Genomic DNA, 18780 nt, shown 5'->3' with positions numbered 1-18780 from the left:
GTGCTGGGGAAACAGATGAACTGGACCTGCCCCTCAGCCTCAAGTAAGAGGGCCACTGCTGTATTGCCGCCTCGTGCAGACTGGCGTTTATGAGACAGTTTGCATATAGCATCTGCCCCTCCAGGATAATGATTTGGGAGATTCAAAAGGCCATTCGTAGCTCTCATTTTGGTTCTCAGAACAGTGAGGTTTGTGCCTGGCAATGTGCATTTACTTATATCATTTGTCAGAAGAGGGGCCTGGGGTCCTGGAGAACAAAGGAGCTCCAAAGGCACCCAGCAAATTCACAGAATTTGGACTTCATTCCCAGGGTACTTCAATACTGGAACTTGAAGACGAAACTGGGTCAGAGGGCGCTGCCTGGGTGAGTCCAGCTGGCCACCATGTCCTAACGCTGAAGACCCATGATGAGACAGACTTTGTGCCAATGCTCCAGGGTTCAAAAGTGGCATGGAAGTGGAGCATCACAATACAAGGAACATGGAAATATTACTGGGGGCTCAGTGAGCACAGAGAAGTCATCTTGTCAGATGGGGGTGGGGGGCTAGAAAAGCTTCCTGGGGGAGAAAGGGGTGCCAGAATGATGACATAAAGCAACAGTAACTTGCTGGGTAAAGAAGTGGGCAGAGATTTCCATGTAAAACGTTTAGTTTTTTGAACTAAACCCAGCTATTTTGGAGAATTTCAGATTAGTATGGCTGGAGGTTGAGGGGTGTGTGTGTGTGTGTGTGTGTGTGTGTGTGTAGGAAGCTGGATCCTGAAGTGTCTAGAATTCCAAGCTGTGGGGCCTGGGTGATTTTGTGGGATAAAGCCTGGAAACTGGCAGCTGCTGGGCTGGATATGGTGACCAACACATTTTACCTACTCTGCATTTTTAAAAAATGAAATTTGACTTAGTTGCCAACATTGGGAAATCAAAAGGTTTTACATGATGTGAACTAATGGAACTTCTGAAAAATTTGGAAGATCTAGCAACCCAACCTGCATCTCCTCCCAGATCTAAGTAGCCATTACCCTCTTCCAATGGGGCATTCACGCTCCAATTTGCCACCAATTCCCACCACTTTTCTCTGAATCTCAACACTAAGCTCAAGTGTCAGTTGCCATATTTCACCTCACTGGTGTTTTCCCCTTGAACCTGACCATTACTCATTTATTTACATTTTCACTTATCTCCTGTAGGCATTCATGTTTGTAAACCCTTCTTAAAGCCACAAGGAGCTGCGGGTTGGTGACAATGACCTATGTGGCTGCAGTATGGACAGTGGAGCAGGCTGCTGCATAGTTATCTGGATGTGAGACCACTGTTGGCTTGGTGTACAAGAGTAGTGATGATGAAAAGATATGTTCAGATTCCATAGATATTTAACTGGCTCGAATGAAGGAGATTGATAAGGGATTAGATACATGGATAAGGGACAAAGAAGGCTTAAGGAACCTGCCCAAGTTTCTAGCTTGGGTAGTGGTACCAATGGCATAGGAAACATGGATGTTCCTTTGGGGAAACAGAATGAGTTCTGTTCCTGTTGAGTTGTCTAAGGGTTATCTCATGGGGGATACTGGGTGAACAGAAACGTGTGCAAGTCAGGGACTCTCCCTCCTCAACAAGCATGCCAGTCACAGGAGTTCTTTCATTTTGTCAAACCTCCCTGACTCCCCTCACCCCCAAATGAACCACATAACATCTCCAAATAGCGGAAGCCTATTCACCCCCATTCTAAAGATGAGGAAACAGAGGTTTGGAGATAGTTATGACACAATTCACTGCTGGTGGCAAGACCACAATGTGGCCCCTCTTCCCCCACCTCCCCCAAACAGACACCAGAGTACAAGACTGACATAAACCCTTCAGAAGGTCCTTTAATAGGAACAGAACTGGAAGTTTCCCACCTCCAGCTCCCAAGTCCTCCTCTCACCTCTGGCCAGCCCACCATGTCACCATCAGTCAGCCTTCCCTTGGGATTGCCCGGGACTAGGCAGTAAGCTGTTTGCTTCAAATTGGGAGTGGAGGGAATTAGAGAAACCCGGCTACTTTGTAGAAGTGCGAGACCACAGGCTCTGAGCCTACAGCATTGGGAGGGGGATATTAGGTAGCTGCTTGCTGTGTTCTCAGTTGCCTCCAAAGAAGAGTCTGGATGGGTTATGGAGGGACCACCATGGGGGCGAGGGTAGCCACTCTTGGAGTCAAGACCCTATGGTCAGGCTTACATCCTTGAGGCTCAAGTGCTCTCAGCTGTGACTTGGGGACCCTCTGGCTTTGAGGTGATGGGATCCCAGAGTCTCTTTACAGATGACCTGGTGGGTGTCTTCTGCCTAGGGTGGGTAGCCGTCCCAGGTGCAGTGCAATCCAGTGAGGTAGGCAAAAGTTTCCATCTAGTCCACTCTAGGGAGCCCCAAGAAAGCCCAGCATTCTCCAGAAGGACTGGACCAGGACCACTATGGTGGACCCAGATACTCCCCCTTCCACTGAACCCTGGCTCCCACTCTGCAGTGCCCAGGCCCTGTTGTGACACGCTGTGTCTTGCACTAGGATAACCCAACAAGGCAAATGGGGCAGAGAAAGACAGCCCATGGTCCTTGCATTTAGCTGGGCACCCACAAGGCATTATCTGTCCCTTTCTCTGAGTCTCCCAGAGGTGCTGTGTGGGTCTGTGGGAGTCTGGAACCTGGTTCTCTCCCTCTGCTCTCCAACGGTAGCTGCTCATGGCTATTCCCATTAGCTGTCATGTCATCTCTCCCCCAGTCTCCCCTCTTCTGTCCCCTGCCTTTTTCCCATCCCCACCCCCTTGCAGTCTACCTACTGTGATGTTAACTCCCTCACAGCCAGCTCTCCCAGCCTACTGGTCAGCCTCCACCTTCACCTTCCCTGTCTCCCCACCCCCCTCTTCCAGAGTGTTCCCTGCTCCACACCCACTCCCAGATCCCTCAGCCACCGATGGCCCCAGCTGGCCTCCAGAGTCTCCCGACCCAGGCCCCGGCCCGTGGAAATGGGTGCGCTGGTGCTTGCGGAAGTTGGAGGAGTTGTTAAAAGTGCGATCGCAGAGGCTGCAGCGGAAGGGGCGCTCGCCCGTGTGGATGCGGGCGTGGCCGCTCAGCACCGAGGACTGGGTGAAGCCCTTGCCGCAGATGCCACAGTGGTAGGGCCGCTCGCCCGTGTGCACGCGCTCGTGGTCTCGCATGTCTGAGGAGCGGCGGAAGGGCTTGGCGCAGAACCTGCAGGCGAAAGGCTTCCCCACTGCCGCACCTGCAGCCGCCGCCGCCATCACCACCTCCGACCTCTCCTGGGGCACCCCTGGCCTCTGTTCTCCAACTGCTGCCGTTTCCGGAGGCCTCCGAGAGGTCCCCGGCTCCACCCCGTGTCGGTGCTGGTGCCGGAGCAGAGGTGCCAAGGCCTTGAAGGCGCGGGGGCAGCTTGGGCAGCGGTAGGGCCGCTCTCCCGTGTGCAAGCTGTAGTGGGCACGGAGGCTGGCGGGACCCGGGCAGCTGTGGCCGCACACATGACACCGACTTGGGTCCCCAGCCTGTCCGCCTCCCTCGGCCCCTGCCAAGTGGCCATGTTCATGGAAAAGCAGCTCGGAAACCAGCCGGAAGGCAGCTGGGCACAAGGCACAGTGAAAAGAACCTGGCTCCGGGGGCTCAGGTACCAAGGTGGTGTCGGTCACCTTTACCACCTGAATCTCGATGAGGTCACTGGGGGGTGTGGTGGGGCGGCCATCATCAGGCACCAGGACCTGGGCAGGGAGAGAAGAAAGTGGAGCCTGTCTCAAAAGCTCCCTAAATGCCCCCATTTGTTAAAGCATCTGGCTCCTTTGCAGTCTACTGGTCCCCTCACTTTCCAGATCCTGTTCTCCATTCTCCAGGATTCTGCTGCATCCCCACCAACATTTCCCCTCCTGTCCAAAACACATCATGAATCCAGCCTTTTCTCTCCTCCACCCTAGTTAAAACTCCCATCATTTCTTGCTTCCACACTGAAAAAAATCTCCTAAAGGGGAGTCTCTGTTACTATTCCTACCCCCTTATAATTCACCTCCATAGAGTAGCCTAAAGGATCTTTTGAAAATGTAAACCAGATCAAGTCATTGCTCCTACTCAAAACCCTCCAGTGGCTCCAGCTGCACTTAAAACCCCAAATCATCACTATAGTATCCACCATGGTTTCGCTCCTGCTTCTCTCTCTGACCTCAGAATAAATAAAGCCAGCGCCCAGCTGACTTCTCTCATCTAAATTTAGCTACCCCACCCCCACCGTATCGGCTTACTTTATTTCCTTTCCAGAACATATTACAATAAATCCCATTTATTGTCTCTCTCCCCTCACGAAACTACAAACTCCAAGAGAACACAGCCCTTGTCTGTCGTGGGCACCTCTCTTTACAGAGCCCAAGTACGAGCTAAGTAAATGTTTGTTGGCTGGATGAATATCTGCAGTTACTCTCCAATCCTGAATGAGGGAACGCGGAGGAGGTTCGAAAGTCACCTGGAGCATCCACTTCTACCCCCAAATCCTCCCTTGGGCATTTGAGGTGCATTACTGGGACCCTTGCAGAATCATTCCCGCACCCCACATGGGTACCCCAATTATAACCCTCCAACCTTTCAGGGTCACCTTCCCAACCTTCCACCCAAGTTCACTAGCCCTAGAATGTCTCTGAAGGCTCCTCCCCCTTATTATGCAAAATAAATCCTCGGGACCCCTCTCCCTGGACCCAAACTCGCCCCATAGACTACACTGTCCTCAGGCCCCGCCCCTGCCACCCTCCCCATAGGGTCCTCCCTAAGCCCCGCCCCTCGCTCAAACCCGAGAAGCCCCACCCCCAGGGCTAGAGCCCTAAATACTTTTCCCGACCCCGCCCCGACCCCGCCCCCTGCAATGCGACTTCCTCCCTCCTCAAGCCCCCGGGCCCCTTCCTCGCCCGCACCAGGTCCGGCGGCTCCGGGGAACGCGACTCCGGGGTCGGTGAGCTCGGACTCGGGGGTTCCAGGCGCGCGGCGGCCATCTTGTGTCCAAACCCCGCCCCCAAGGCTATGGTCGCTCTGAGAAGGGGCGGGGCTCGGGCTCCGTACCAGCTACTGGGCATGCGCACTGCAGGGCAGTGGGGGGCGTGGCGCGGCGGCGGCGGCGGGGGCGGGGCGCTCATAAGGAGGCCGAACCCCGGGCGAAAGGGGTTTGTTCCCTTTTCTAGTTACCTGTCGGTGCCCCGCGAGGGCTGTGGGGTTGTGTAACACCCTGGGGACAAATTCGGACATCCCTAGTAACCAACACAAGCAGAGCCGAGGCTCTGGTGGTCAAGGGAGCCTCATTAGCATTGAAGAGCCTTTGTTTTGTTTTCAGTAAACATTTTGTGGTTACCGTCTCTGTGTGGCTCGTGATAACGTAATGACGCGAAGTTTATACATGTAAGGTTTTTAAAAAGTCTATGTAAAGAAAGATAGTGCAACACAGGTGGTCCTGGGAGGAAGCAAAAAACCAGAAAGTTGATGTGATCTTTGGGAGGACAGCTCAACGACGAGGGCTTTCGGCAGCACCAAGGACAGGGCTCTTCCTAGCGACCCAATATATTCATTCCTGGCCGTGTGACCTTGGATAAGTCACTACACTTCTCTTGACCACCCCCCTTTCTTCTGTATAGAACTGTAGAAATGTTGTGAAACCCACCGAGAAAAGAGATAGGGAGGAGTTTGAAACATCCTCAAATGGTTTTCTTGGAAGGGCAGGGTAGGAGATGCCTAACATTTTGATCATGCCTAAATTTCCTGTTCCTTTTAGGGACATGATAGGATTATACTTTTTTTTTTTTTAAGTCGGATGAGGCCATGTGATTTTCTTTGACTAATGATATATAAGTGAAAGTGATGTGTGTGCCCTCAGCACGCATTAAGAGCCATGGAACCATCCACAACCTTCCATTCCTACTGTTCTGTGGTAAAGGATCATTGGTTGAAGGAGTGCAATGAACATAAACCTGGTGCTGGCCTATCTTGGATATATATCATGTAAAATAAATGCTTATTGTGTTGAGCCACTGAACTTTGAGGTTGTTTTTCCTGTAGCAAAACCTACCTTAACTGACACACACATAGGGAGCCTTATTTATAAACCCGCATTGGTGCTGAGCTGCATTGGATATGTATATTAGCATTTAAGATAAATGTTTGTTGTGTTAAGCCACTGAGCTTTGGGGTTGTTACTGCAGCATAACCTATCTTAACTGATATATATGTATATATATGCACATGTATATAAAAAGTCTTTTATTTATATTTATTTTATTACAAACTATTTCTATATACAAAAGGTATACAGAATAATGTAAATACCATCTTGTACTTACAAAAAAACCCTTAAAATATACATTGCAGATACAATCTAAGCCTTCTATGAACACCCATACATTCTTCTCCCTCACCTACTGAGGCTATTCAACTTTGCATTTGTCATTTATCATTGCCATGCATGCCTTTTAAATTTTGATGCACATATGAAATTATATAATATTGTTATACATGTGTTAAAATTTTATAATAAATTATACTATTTCAAGGTAACTGTCTCTAACTTTTTTCCCCCTCAACATTGATTTTATATTTGTCTGCATGGGAACATATAGTCTACTCACTCATTAGTAATGCTGGTATGATATTCCACTGATGATTATACCATATTGCATATATTTATTTATTTATTCTCCCTTTGATGGACATTAGTTTAGTTATATATATTTTTTAAGAGACAGGCCGGGCGCGGTGGCTCACGCCTGTAATCCTAGCACTCTGGGAGGCCGAGGTGGGCGGATCGTTTGAGCTCAGGAGTTCGAGACCAGCCTGAGCAAGAGTGAGACCCCATCTGTACTAAAAATAGAAAGAAATTATATGGCCAACTAAAAATATATATAGAAAAAATTAGCCGGGTATGGTGGTGCATGCCTGTAGTCCCAGCTACTTGGGAGGCTGAGACAGGAGGATCGCTTGAGCTCAGGAGTTTGAGGTTGCTGTGAGCTAGGCTGATGCCACGGCACTCACTCTAGCCTGGGCAACAGAGACTCTGTCTCAAAAAAAAAAAAAAAAAAGAGACAGGGTCCCACTCTGTCACCCAGGCTGGAATGCAATGGTGCATTCATAGCTCACTGCAGCCTTGAACTCCTGGGCTCAAATGATCCTTCTGCCTCAGCCTCGTGAGTAGATGGGACTACAGGCATGCAATCTACTTGGCCAGACAGATTTTTTTTTTTTTTTTTTGAGACAGAGTCTCACTCTGTTGCCCAGGCTAGAGTGAGTGCTGTGGTGTCAGCCTAGCTCACAGCAATCTCAGACTCCTCGGCTTAAGCGATCCTACTGCCTCAGCCTCCCGAGTAGCTGGGACTACAGGCATGCGCCACTATGCCCGGCTAAGTTTTTCTATATAGATTTTTAGTTGTCCATATAATTTCTTTCTATTTTTTTAGTAGAGACGGGGTCTCGCTCTTGCTCAGGCTGGTCTCGAACTCCTGACCTCGAGCGATCCACCCGCCTCGGCCTCCCAGAGTGCTAGGATTACAGGCGTGAGCCACCACGCCCGGCCCAGACAGATTTTTAATATTGCAAACAATACTGCCATAAATATTGTTGTTCATATCTCCTTGAACTCAAAGGGAGTTTTCTCTAGTTTATATACCTGGGAGTTGAATTGCTGGATCACAGAAAATATGAACATCTTCTAATTTCCATCTTCAATTTAGTAGATATTGCCTAATTGCTCTTTGTATTAACTTCACAACTTACCAGCTGGGAGTTTGTTTGAGGTTGTTAGTGTCCAGCTGACATCTACAAAGTGGGCACTGTCATGCCATTTGGCCACAGACTGGGAATGTTAAAGGTCTAGCATAATATCTAGAACCAATTGGTACTCAGTAAATGTGGGTTCTTTGTCTTTTCACCTGTTGTCTGTTTGCTCCTGAGTCCCATATTGACTAGCATGAAACTAACAGTCTATTGCATGACCCGAGTCTAGAAGTCTGGCTACATGGAGCAATTGGAAAATGGCAGAGAGAGTCCTGGACTTGGAATCAGAAGATGTGGGATCTAGCCTTGCTTCTTTCCATCTCTACCTTGCTGTAAAACATTAAGCACATCATTTCTCTTCGCAGTCCTAGATTTCTTGACTTTTAAAATGAATTGGCTGATAGAGTTACCATATGGCCCAGTAATATTATTCCTAGAGAATAAAATTGTACCCAAGAGAAGCCAAAGTATACATTCATAAACAAATGTGTATAGCAGTATTATTCATAATAGCTCAAAAGCAGAAACAACTGAAATGTGCATCAACTGATAAATGGATAAAGAAAACATGGTATAGTCAGACAATGGAATATTATTTGGTGATACAAAGGAATAAAGTACTGATACATGCTGCAGCATGGATGACGCTTTAAAACATTATGATACCAGGCATGATGGCTCACATCTGTAATTCTAGTACTTAGGGAGGCCAAGGTGGGAGGATCACTTGAAGCCAGGAGTTGGAGACCCTGTCTCTACAAAAATAAATAAATAAAAATTAGCCGGGTGATGCGCTCTTGTAGTCCCAACTACTTAGGAGACTGAGGTGAGAAGATAATTGAGCCCAGGAGTTTGAGGTTACAGTGAGCTATGATGATGCCAATGCACTCTAGCCCAGGCAACAGAGCAATACCCTGTCTCAAAACAAACAAACAAAGTAAACCATTATATTAAGTGGAAGAATCCAGACACAAAGGGCTACATATTATACTATATGAATCCATTAATGCCAGATTTCTAGAATAGGGAAATCTATAGAGACAGAATGTAGATTAGTGGTTCCTTAGGGCGGGGGTTAGGGGTGAGGGCGGGGGTTGGGAGTTGGGACGTGGAAGGGGCCTTGGGGTAGGGATGGAGGAATAGAGGAGTTATACCAAAGGGGTATGGGTTTTCTTTTTTAGGTGATGAAAATGTTCCAAAGTTCACTATAGTGGTATTTGCACACACCTATGAAAATACTAATAACTATTGAATTGTACACCTTAAATGGGTGAATTCTATAATATGTGAATTGTATCTTAATAAAGCTCTTAAAAAAAGAATTGGTTAAACATAAAGACTTTTCAGAATCAAACTGTAGTTGATATTTAAAAATTATGAGCCTTACGGCAGGTATATGCATGTTCACTATTCAATTCTTTCAGCTTTTCTATATATTTGAAAGTTTTCATCATAAAATGTTGGGATTGGGGAGCCTGTAAACAATTTGTTAAATCTGATTTTTGAAAACCTCAAATCAGTGTAATTCTCATCAGACTGTAATTTCTCTGAAGATAGAGACCATGTCTATATCTTTACCTGCCATATCTCCAGCATGTACACTATTGTCTGGGAAGTTACAAGTATTCAGTAAACACTAATTGAATTAGAGAATCAATACATAAGTATATTGAATGTGATATGAATAAATGAATAAGTAGCTGGTAACAATGGGTGTCTGAAGTCCTAAGCCAATAGTAATCCTCAGAAAAGCAGATCATCCTCAAATCTTCCTGTTGGTTCTACAAATGACAATAATATTAAAAATAACTAACATTTATGGAGAGGTCATTGAGTGTGAGACAGGGGCAGATCCACTTTTTGTAGAAGGTGAAGTTTATACGATTAAGAAAAAGAATACAAAATTAAAAATACAAAATAAGATACATAGGCGAACATTTATTTAGTATGAGAAAATAAATCCCAACCAATTACAATATTTAAAAGATAATTACCACAAGAAAATTCCCAATTTTAAAGTATACAAGGTATTTTTATTAATTTACCACCTGACACAGCTCTGTAATACTTCTTGCCCTGTATCCTTTGATCAGCTCTTCATATGACAACACTTTATAGTTTAGACTATATTTCAGACTCACAACAGTTGTAGTCTTAGTATTGTCAAATTTGGGGCAATCCTAATCACATTTCTTTCACGAATGAATTAAAGTTACAGGGCTTTGCAAACCTTTTCAAGTAATGACTAATCTTAAACATTCTTTGAATTGTTGACACTCATTACTCAGGGAAGGGTTTGTGCCCTTGAGGAGCCTCTGAAGCTTAAGCTTCGTTAGACTTATGGTAAACCCACCTCGACAGCGATGCTTAACTCCTTTTAAGGGAAAGAATAATACCCGCTTTGCTAGGAGAAGGAGGGAATCCTGATAAGGTAAGACTGGGACTCAGACTTGGGAACCTGATTGCAAGGGCCTTGCTTGTCTCTTTTAGGAGCCTTCCTGCTACTATCTATCCTACTCATTTTAAAATAGAAAAAATTGAGGTTCTAAGAATTGAAGAGTCAGGAGTCTCATTTGGTTCCCAAGTAACTAGTTTTGAGGGAGTTCCTTCTCCATTCTGGGTCTCATTTCCCCCCGTCTGTGTAATAAGGTGGGCATTTCTCCATCTCCCGGTCAGAACAAAAACGAAGAGAAACAGGAAACTCCTCTGTGGAGACTGATTCTGGGGGGAATTGGCGGGAGTGGGGGGATCTCACTTATTAGAGGGAGTGGTGTGGGCCCAAGCAGAAAGCGGCTCCTTTCTCCCTGTGCCTCGTATTTCCAGCCGGAGCATTTTTGCACAGGGTCCCTCCCTGGAAGTTACGGTCCCTCCTTCACTCAGGCTGTCCCTGAAAGCACTCTATCACTGGCCGCAATTTCTGCTCGGCCAGACCACAGAGGCAGCCCAGATAACTGGCCCAACAGGCGGAGGAGGCAGATGGCCCCAACATTGAGGAGCTCAGAGAAGGAGCAGCTATAGCAAGCCTGGGGGTCCGGGTGGAGAAGACGCGGGGGGAACCATAGAGAGGAGGGTGGCGGATAGAGGGGCCAGGGTGGAAAGGGAAGTGAGAGGAAAGGTGTGGATAGATGGGTAAGGAGGGAAAAAAACCATAGAGAAGCTGAGGACCGCTGGAAGGGCCATTATGGGGAGGGCGGGGAAGGAGATGATTTGTGGGGAGGGTAATTAGCCTCCGAAAGTGGGAACGGAGAACATCTCCTTGGGTTGAGGGATGTTGAGGTGTTGGGATGTCAGAGAGGGGGCTTTCGTCTCGGTCCATCGCTCTAGTGTGCTTTTGAGCAGTGAACTCCGTCTCTGCGTCTCATATTTGTTACTTGTAAAACAGGAATGATTCTCTGTGATGAAATAAAATCATAAAATTATGTATAAAGTACCAAGCATAATGCCTTTGCAGTGGAACACGTGGGGAACTCGTACTATTATGTTCTCACGTTGAAATCCTTTCTGCCACTCTGAAATTTTTCAGGCTATTTTTTTTTTTTTTTTTGAGACAGAGTCTCACTCTGTTGCCCAGGCTAGAGTGAGTGCCGTGGCGTCAGCCTAGCTCACAGCAACCTCAAACTCCTGAGCTCAAGCGATCCTCCTGTCTCAGCCTCCCGAGTAGCTGGGACTACAGGCATGCACCACCATGCCCGGCTAATTTTTTCTATATATATTTTTAGCTGTCCATATAATTTCTTTCTATTTTTAGTAGAGATGGGGTCTCGCTCTTGCTCAGGCTGGTCTCGAACTCCTGAGCTCAAAGGATCCGCCCACCTCGGCCTCCCAGAGTGCTAGGATTACAGGCGTGAGCCACCGCGCCCGGCCTTCAGGCTATTAAAATAGGGCAGTTGTGCATTTTAAAAAGATCCCGGGATTTTCCACGTGAACAAAAGTTCTCTGAAAAGGAATTTGGAATAAAGACTTTATTCCAGTGAACAGTTTGCAAACCGAGTACATGGCCTCCACCATAAAAGGAAGGTATGTTCCAGAGAAACAAGAGAGGGTTCAAATTTTATGGCAAAAGTTCCCACCCAAGTTTCCAGTCAGGTCTGTTTATGCAAATAAAGGATTCAAACTTGCTTAGTTCTGACTGGCTGATTCAGCCAAGTTCTGATTCGTTGGTTCAGGTGAGCTCTGAAAGTTCCAAAGTTAAAAAGGTACAGGTTTTGAGGGGAACTCAGAGTAACGTATGACCTCTGGTCAGCAAATGGCCACTTGGCTCTATTTTAAATTTAGGCCCAGTTAGCCACTTAGGATCCCTGTTGAAGGGTTGGCTTTTTCAGGTTCACATTTGCTCACATTTCTCTCTGGAATACACCTTCGTTTTACCCCGTCCCTTGCTGGGCACGTTGTGTATCCTCAGCTGCTGTGAAAGAACAGTTCTCTAGGTTCTTTCAGTCCTGGCTTTTGTACCCAGCATTCACTCTGCTTGCAATTACCCCATTGTTTACTAACTTGGCTAATGCTCATGTGTCCTCGAAGACTTAACTCAGATGTCACCTCTGGAAAACCATTCCAATTCTCCCTTCTGGCCCCTTGGAACTATCATTGCATTTATGACCCCACATTATAATTGCCTGTTTGTTTGCTTTCTTCTACAGACCTGTTTATCCACTGTGGTAGTCAATTGCCACACGTGGCTTTTGGGCACACTTGAAATGGGGTTGGGGCAAATTAAGACATGTTGTAAGTGTAAAATACATACCACATTTCCAAGATTTAGTATAACAGAAATGAAATTTTCTGCCCCAGTCCCCCAGTCCAAGAATCGGCCATTTTCCCCAGAAGCCTTTGTCCCTTTTAAAAGAGAATGATACAGAAACCAAGATCTGGGGGCTAGGTGTGGTGTGGTTGTTGCTAGGAGCATCACTCTAACCCAGGATTTTGAGGTTTACAGTGAGCTATGATGTTGCCACTGCACTCTATCCCAGGGTGACAGAGTGAGACCCTGTCTCAGGAAATAAATAGACAGATAGATAGATAGATAGAGGAAGAGACAAATACCCTATGCAGAAAATTTTAAAATATTTTATGTAGATACTCAGCCTTCAGGAAGGTGGAGCATAACTTCCTCATCCTCAAGTATGGGCTGCCCATAGTGACTTCTTTCAAAGAGTATAGTATAGAAAGCATAGAAAAAGAGCAAATTCGTAGTGGAGAAACCTGACATACATGACCTTAGCCAAGTGATCAAAGTCAACTGCAACAGTGATAAGTCATGTTGATAGTATGTGCCCTGGATATGATGTGATGAGAGTGACACTTTCCCTCTTGCGGTCCTCCTCCCCAGATGCACATTCTCAGTGTAATCATGGGACAAACATTTGGTAAACCACAATCAAAGGACATTCTACAAACTATCTGACCAATATTCTTCAAAATTGTCAGTCGTCAAAACCAAGGAAAGTCTGGAAAATTGTCACAGCCAAGCGAAGCCTAAGGAGGCATGAGACAAAATGGAACGTGGTATCCTGGAACATAAAAAAAGGACATTCGCTAAAAACTAAGGAAATCTGAATAAAGTTTGTATTTTAGTTAATAACAGTGTATCAATATTGGTTTATTAATTGTATCAAATGTACTATACTTGTTTAAGATGTTAGTAATAGGTGAAACTGGATGCAAGGTTTCTGGCAACTCTACTATCTTCAGAGAATTTTAAATGTGAGAATTTAATTAAGTTAAATAATTGTAGTTATCCTAAATTCTATATTTTAGAATGTTATATTCTATCATTCTATTTTACATTTTGTAATTTAGAATTCTAAATGCTATGATTTAGAATTAAATGATTCTAAATGTAAATAAATCTGAAAATGTCCTAAAGCTAAAAGTATATTAAAAATGAATGCCCACAAAATAGCAGTACACATTTAAAAAAACACAAACAAACAAAAGGGTACGTATAAAGCACATTGTAATGACTGGTTATGGATACAGTTGCCAGATAAAATTCAAGACACCCAGTTAAATTGGAGTTTCAGGGGAAAAATGAGGTGGTGGCGCTTCTAGTGAGGGTCTTAGGAAGACTGAGTCCCCAGAGCAGACATGGCCTTGGTCTAACCTCTGGTGTCTAACATTTTTGGGCAGCGATTGGCACAGTGGTTGCCCTGCAAGACCAATTCTGTGGCAGGATTTGGGTTTTTGTTCCTTGTTACTTATCTGTGACTTTATTCCTCCAGCACTCCCAGTGACTCACTGAGCTAGTCAATATCCTTTTTTTTTTTTTTTTTTTTTTTTTTTTTGCTGTTTTTAAATTGTGGTAAAAAAGTTACCATTTTAACCATTTTTAAAGTGTGGCATTAAGCACATTCCCATTGTTGTGCAACCATCACCACCATCCCTCTCCAGAACTTTTTTCACGTTACACAACTGAAACTTTGTACCCATTAAAGAGCAGGGCTGGGGAGTATGTCTCTGTTCCTGATTTGCTATGTAACATGAGTAAGTCAGCTTAGCTTTACCAGGTCTTAGTTCCCCTGATCTTCCCAGCTTCCTATATGGTCATTAAGAATGAGAGATTCCTTCAACTTAAAAATGAGCAAAATATTTCAATAAACATTTCAGAAAAGATGATTTTTTTTGTTTGTTTTTGAGACAGAGTTTCATTCTGTTGCCCAGGCTAGAGTGCCATGGCATCAGCCTAGCTCACAGCAACCTCAAACTCCTGGGCTCAAGCGATCCTCCTGCCTCAGCCTCCGAAGTAGCTGGGACTACAGGCATGTGTCACCATGCCCGGCTAATTTTTTTCTATATATTTTTAGTTGTCCAGCTAATTTTTTTCCATTTTTAGTAGAGATGGGGTCTCGTTCTTGCTCAGGCTGGTCTTGAACTTCTGAGCTCAAACCATCCTCCCGCCTCAGCCTCCCAGAGTTCTAGGATTACAGGCGTGAGCCACCGCACCCGGCCCCAGAAAAGAAGATATTAAAATGGCCTAAAACACACAGGCAAACACATGTTGGGAAACATTAGGGATTAGGGAGATACACATTAAAAGCACAATGAGATACCACCTCAGACCCACTAGAAGGGCTGAAGTTAAAAGGACTTTCAACATCAAGTGTTGGAGAGGGTATAGAGCAACTGCAACTTGCATGTACTGCTGACAGGAATGTAAACTCCTGCAATCACTTAGAAACCCATTAGTACCTACAAAAGCCATATATTCTAAGATCCAGAAATTCCATTCCCAGAATAAATGAGTGCTTATATCAAACAAATGACATGTACAATAATAGCTTTATTCATAATGGACCAAAACGCAAAACAAATGTCCATCTACAGTTAAAAAAAAGAAAGAAAGAAATTGTGGGATAGTCACACAATAGACTCTACACAAAAATGAGAAAAAAAACTATTGCTACACAAAAACAGCATGAGTGATGATCTCATACATATAATGTTGAGTGAAAGAAATCACACACAAAAGAATACCTGTGGTACAATTATATTTATATGAGGTTTAAAACTGGGCCAAAGTGATCACTGGGAGTAGAAGTCAGAATAGTGGTTACCCTTGGTAGGGACTGATGACTGACAGGAGGCCTGAGGGTGCCCCTGGGTGATGGATATGTTATCTAACCCAGTCTGGGTGCTGGTTATATGGTTATTTACATATGCAAAAATTAATTGATCTGTAACCTTAAGACTTGTGTACCTTATGTAACTTACATCTCAATATATAAAAATAAAATAAAATTGAAAAAAGAATAATAACCTTTACACATCAGATGGGGAAACTGAGTCATGAAATGGGGAATGAAATCACACAATGCTTCTCAGATCCTCCTGGAGAGACTTGCAGTCTGATTGTTTTGAGAACAGAATCAGGATCCTGTTATTTCTAAACTGCCTCATTAAAATCTGATTTTTGCCATGAAATCCTAATCCTTCAAGACAGTCTGTGCTGAGGCAAGAAGGCAGCCTCTTCATGAATTCACAGGGTTCTCCGTGAATGGATATTGAAAAACCCCACCTTGTCCCCTCGAGCTTTGCTCACCGGCAGCTCCGCTGCTCCCGGCGGCCAGAACCGAGGGGTAGAGCAGCCCTCGGCAGCCCGGGGGGCGGGCGGCCGTGCCCTGTCCCGGGGCCGCGCGAGGCATAGGCGAAAAAAAAAAAAAAACCCACCTTCTTGTTTTTCCTTGCCTTTACTTGCCAGTACCCACATCCAGCGTGTGACTGACCAACCCCAGGCCACACCCTTCACCCACTCTGGGACTTCTGTTTCACACTCAGAAAACTCTTCCCCTAAGGAAGCGCTCCCCAAACCCCTGTAGTCCCAGCTCCTTGGGAGGCTGAATTCGGAGGATCCCTCGAGCCCAGGAATTCAATAACAGCCTGGACAACACAGTGAGACCCCTTCTTTAAAAAAAAAAAAAAAAAAAAAGGAAGCTATCATTTCCAACCTAATCTTTCTTCACACCTTCACCAATTGTATCCCTGAAGGGTCACAGAATAATTTCCCTAAAGTGAAGATGCTGGGATGAGAAAGTGTAAAGACCTCCTCCATTTGTGTTCTAATCCTGGCTCTACCATCCACAGAATGTAACCATCATTTCATTTAACCTCTCTGGGTCTCAGTTCCTCATCTGTGAAACTCTAGGCTGCATTTGAGAAACTAAAGAACCTTCTTCTTCGAAATCCTAGTCTTGAACTATTTAACGTTCCTTAGTGGTGCTGAAGTCGTCTTTGGTAGTCTTTGAGTTTCTGTAGCCTAAAGGAAGAGTGTTCTCCCTCCCTCAGCAGGTGCTGAGGTGGGGGCGAGACATCCTGATATTTCGGTCTTTGTCGCCCCCACGAGGCCTGGGAGGGTTCCTTGTCGTAGCAGGAATCCCATAAAGATCGATCTATAAGAATTGTAGCCTCTGAAAGGAAGGCAGGCAGGGACTATCCTGGTCTAGTTCTCTCGCTGTCTTATCCCCAGAGCCTGGCATACAAGAGACAATAAATATTTGTTGAACGAAGGGCTGAGACGCACAGTAGCGGACCAAAAGGTTCTTGGAACCCTTCCTTCCAGGATGTGTTTCCGACCGGGAGGCTTTCTCGCGAACACCTTCCCCTTCTTTGCCAGTCGGAGCCCCATGATCCTCCAAGGGATCCTAGAAGATCAAGTACCGCCACTGCTTCAGTCCCTGGGAGCGGACTCCGGGGCGGCTGCTCCTCCTTCCGCACGGAGGGAAGGGGCCACGCTCTGCGTCGCGGTCCCGGAACCTGAGGACGGCTCGCTGAGAGGGGAGGGTCCTCCAGAGAGAGCCTGTGGCAGTGCTCGGGTGGGCCCGGGGCGCTGTGGGGTGGAAAAGACTGGACCCGACTGACGCGTTGGGGGCACGATTGGGGAGGATCTCTGGGAACACAGAAGGGGCAGAAACCGGGGAGGCCTTGGCGGGGCTTGGAAAGGGATGGCGGGAGGTGATGGAGTGGGTGAGATACAGGTTTTGACAGGTGAGAGACTTCTGGGGGATGGAAACACTAATTGGTGTCGCAGAACAAGCATGAAAGGAAGAGATCTTGGAGTTGGGGGAGAGAAAGAACTTTGGAGAGTATGGGGAGACCCTAGAAGAGAGGAGGGTTTCCTGATGAGGGAGGAATAGAGATGCTGGGAAGAAAAAACCCGTGAGGGGCATGAAAGGAGGTCGAGGGCTAGATAGTAAAGAAAAGCATAGTCCACACAGATCTTAGGGGACAGTAAGAAGACTTTCAGGGTACATGATAGAAATTGTGGATGATAGATACAAGAGACCTGCACAAAATCCTGAGAGTGTGGAGAAGTGCTAATGTTACAGTAGAGTTTGGGCACATAGAGAAAGAGTCATGGGAAATTCCTCAGCCCCGTGGACAGATGAGGGGTTTAAAGAGGAAGGGGATGAGGATGAAATAGGTAAACAAAGATTGGGGGGTAAACAGTTTGTTTGGCTACCTGAACCCTTAGTTTACCTCTCCCCACCTTTAGTTAATGTGTTTCCTCCTCCTTTTAATTTTTTTTTCTCAAGTTTTAAATCTTTTAGGATGGGGTCTTGGTATGTTGCCCAGGCTGCCCTCGAACTCCTGGGCTCAAGTGATCCTCTTGCCTCAGCCTCCCAAGTAGCTGGGACTACAGGAGTGCCACCACATCTAGCTAATGTGTTTTCTCCTTCGTTTAGCTGCTCCTCTGGATTCAGAAATGACCCCGAGTTTATCCTCATCAACAGTGGATTCTCCTGCCCTCATCATGAACCCCTCCCCTGATCTGGACGCCTTCTTTTGTCCCCTCTGGGCCTCCATGATCATCTCCTTCCCTGACTCAAGGCAGATACCTGGGAGGGCATACTCTATGTTGCACATCTACAGTGTGAGTGGACAAGCCCAGTTGCATTCAGGAAGTCAATGGAGCTGACTCTGGCCTGGTTTACAGCGGTTCTGAGTACCTGCATGTCTTTAAGAAGCTTTCTGTTTCGAGGCCCATATTCTTCCACTGGTCTGGCAATTTGTGAGGCTTGTGGTAAGGCCTCAAGTGATCCTTCCTTGCCAGCACCAGCTCATCTACTGGGCTGCCTGTACATGTTCCTTCTGCCCCTGGGAGTTCAGCTGTACCAGAGAGCTGGCTCCACATGTCCTGGTGCGTTAGAGCAGACTGAGTCTATTACTGACATGGGCACAAAACTGATGCTTTTAGCAAGCAATGTCCTGGGACTCCTTCCCTGGCAACATCCAACTTCAGAGATGTCAATTGCAGAGCTTGGCTCTGGTGCCACTAATGAACAACCACTTTTTTTCTGAGTTACTAAGATTGAAGTCCAAGACTAATCTCCAACTTCAGCATGTGCTGGAAATCTACAGTTGTCAGAAAAAGGAGAAAAAAGCGAAAAAGGATCATTCACCTTCTAGGGCAGTTTACTGGTCTGCTTTTCCCTCCCTGTTAGTCTCACATAAGAGGCAAGGATCCTTTTTTTTTTTTTTTGAGAAAGGGTCTTTCTATATCATCCAGACTGGTCTCGAACTCCT

At 45.9% G+C, this 18780-nt stretch overlaps 1 protein-coding gene across 1 annotated transcript; it reads right to left on the bottom strand.

The window, feature by feature from the left end:
• Nucleotides 1–1855: 1855 nt before the first annotated feature.
• On the bottom strand, nt 1856–5000 carry ZNF784 (zinc finger protein 784). The gene is made up of 2 exons (XM_069457577.1): nt 4923–5000; nt 1856–3731 (listed from the first exon to the last, which is right to left on the bottom strand). Exons 1-2 carry the CDS (start codon nt 4998–5000, stop codon nt 2838–2840), a joined length of 972 nt encoding a protein of 323 aa, XP_069313678.1. The 3' UTR covers nt 1856–2837.
• Between the last annotated feature and the right edge of the window lie 13780 nt (nt 5001–18780).

This window comes from Eulemur rufifrons, chromosome 24 (assembly GCF_041146395.1).
Source record: "Eulemur rufifrons isolate Redbay chromosome 24, OSU_ERuf_1, whole genome shotgun sequence".
Lineage (NCBI taxonomy): Eukaryota > Metazoa > Chordata > Mammalia > Primates > Lemuridae > Eulemur > Eulemur rufifrons.
The sequence above is the reverse complement of the archived record's forward strand: the minus strand, read 5'-3'. Positions and strand labels throughout refer to the sequence as shown.

What these genes read in the sequence shown, in the direction of transcription:
- ZNF784 (XM_069457577.1), bottom strand. Translation starts at nt 5,000, where the DNA reads ATGGCCGCCGCGCGCCTGGAACCCCCGAGTCCGAGCTCACCGACCCCG. An exon ending in CCCCGGAGCCGCCGGACCTG is followed by an intron (nt 3,732 to 4,922) that starts GTGCGGGCGAGG and finishes CTCCCTGCCCAG; the next exon opens with GTCCTGGTGCCTGATGATGG.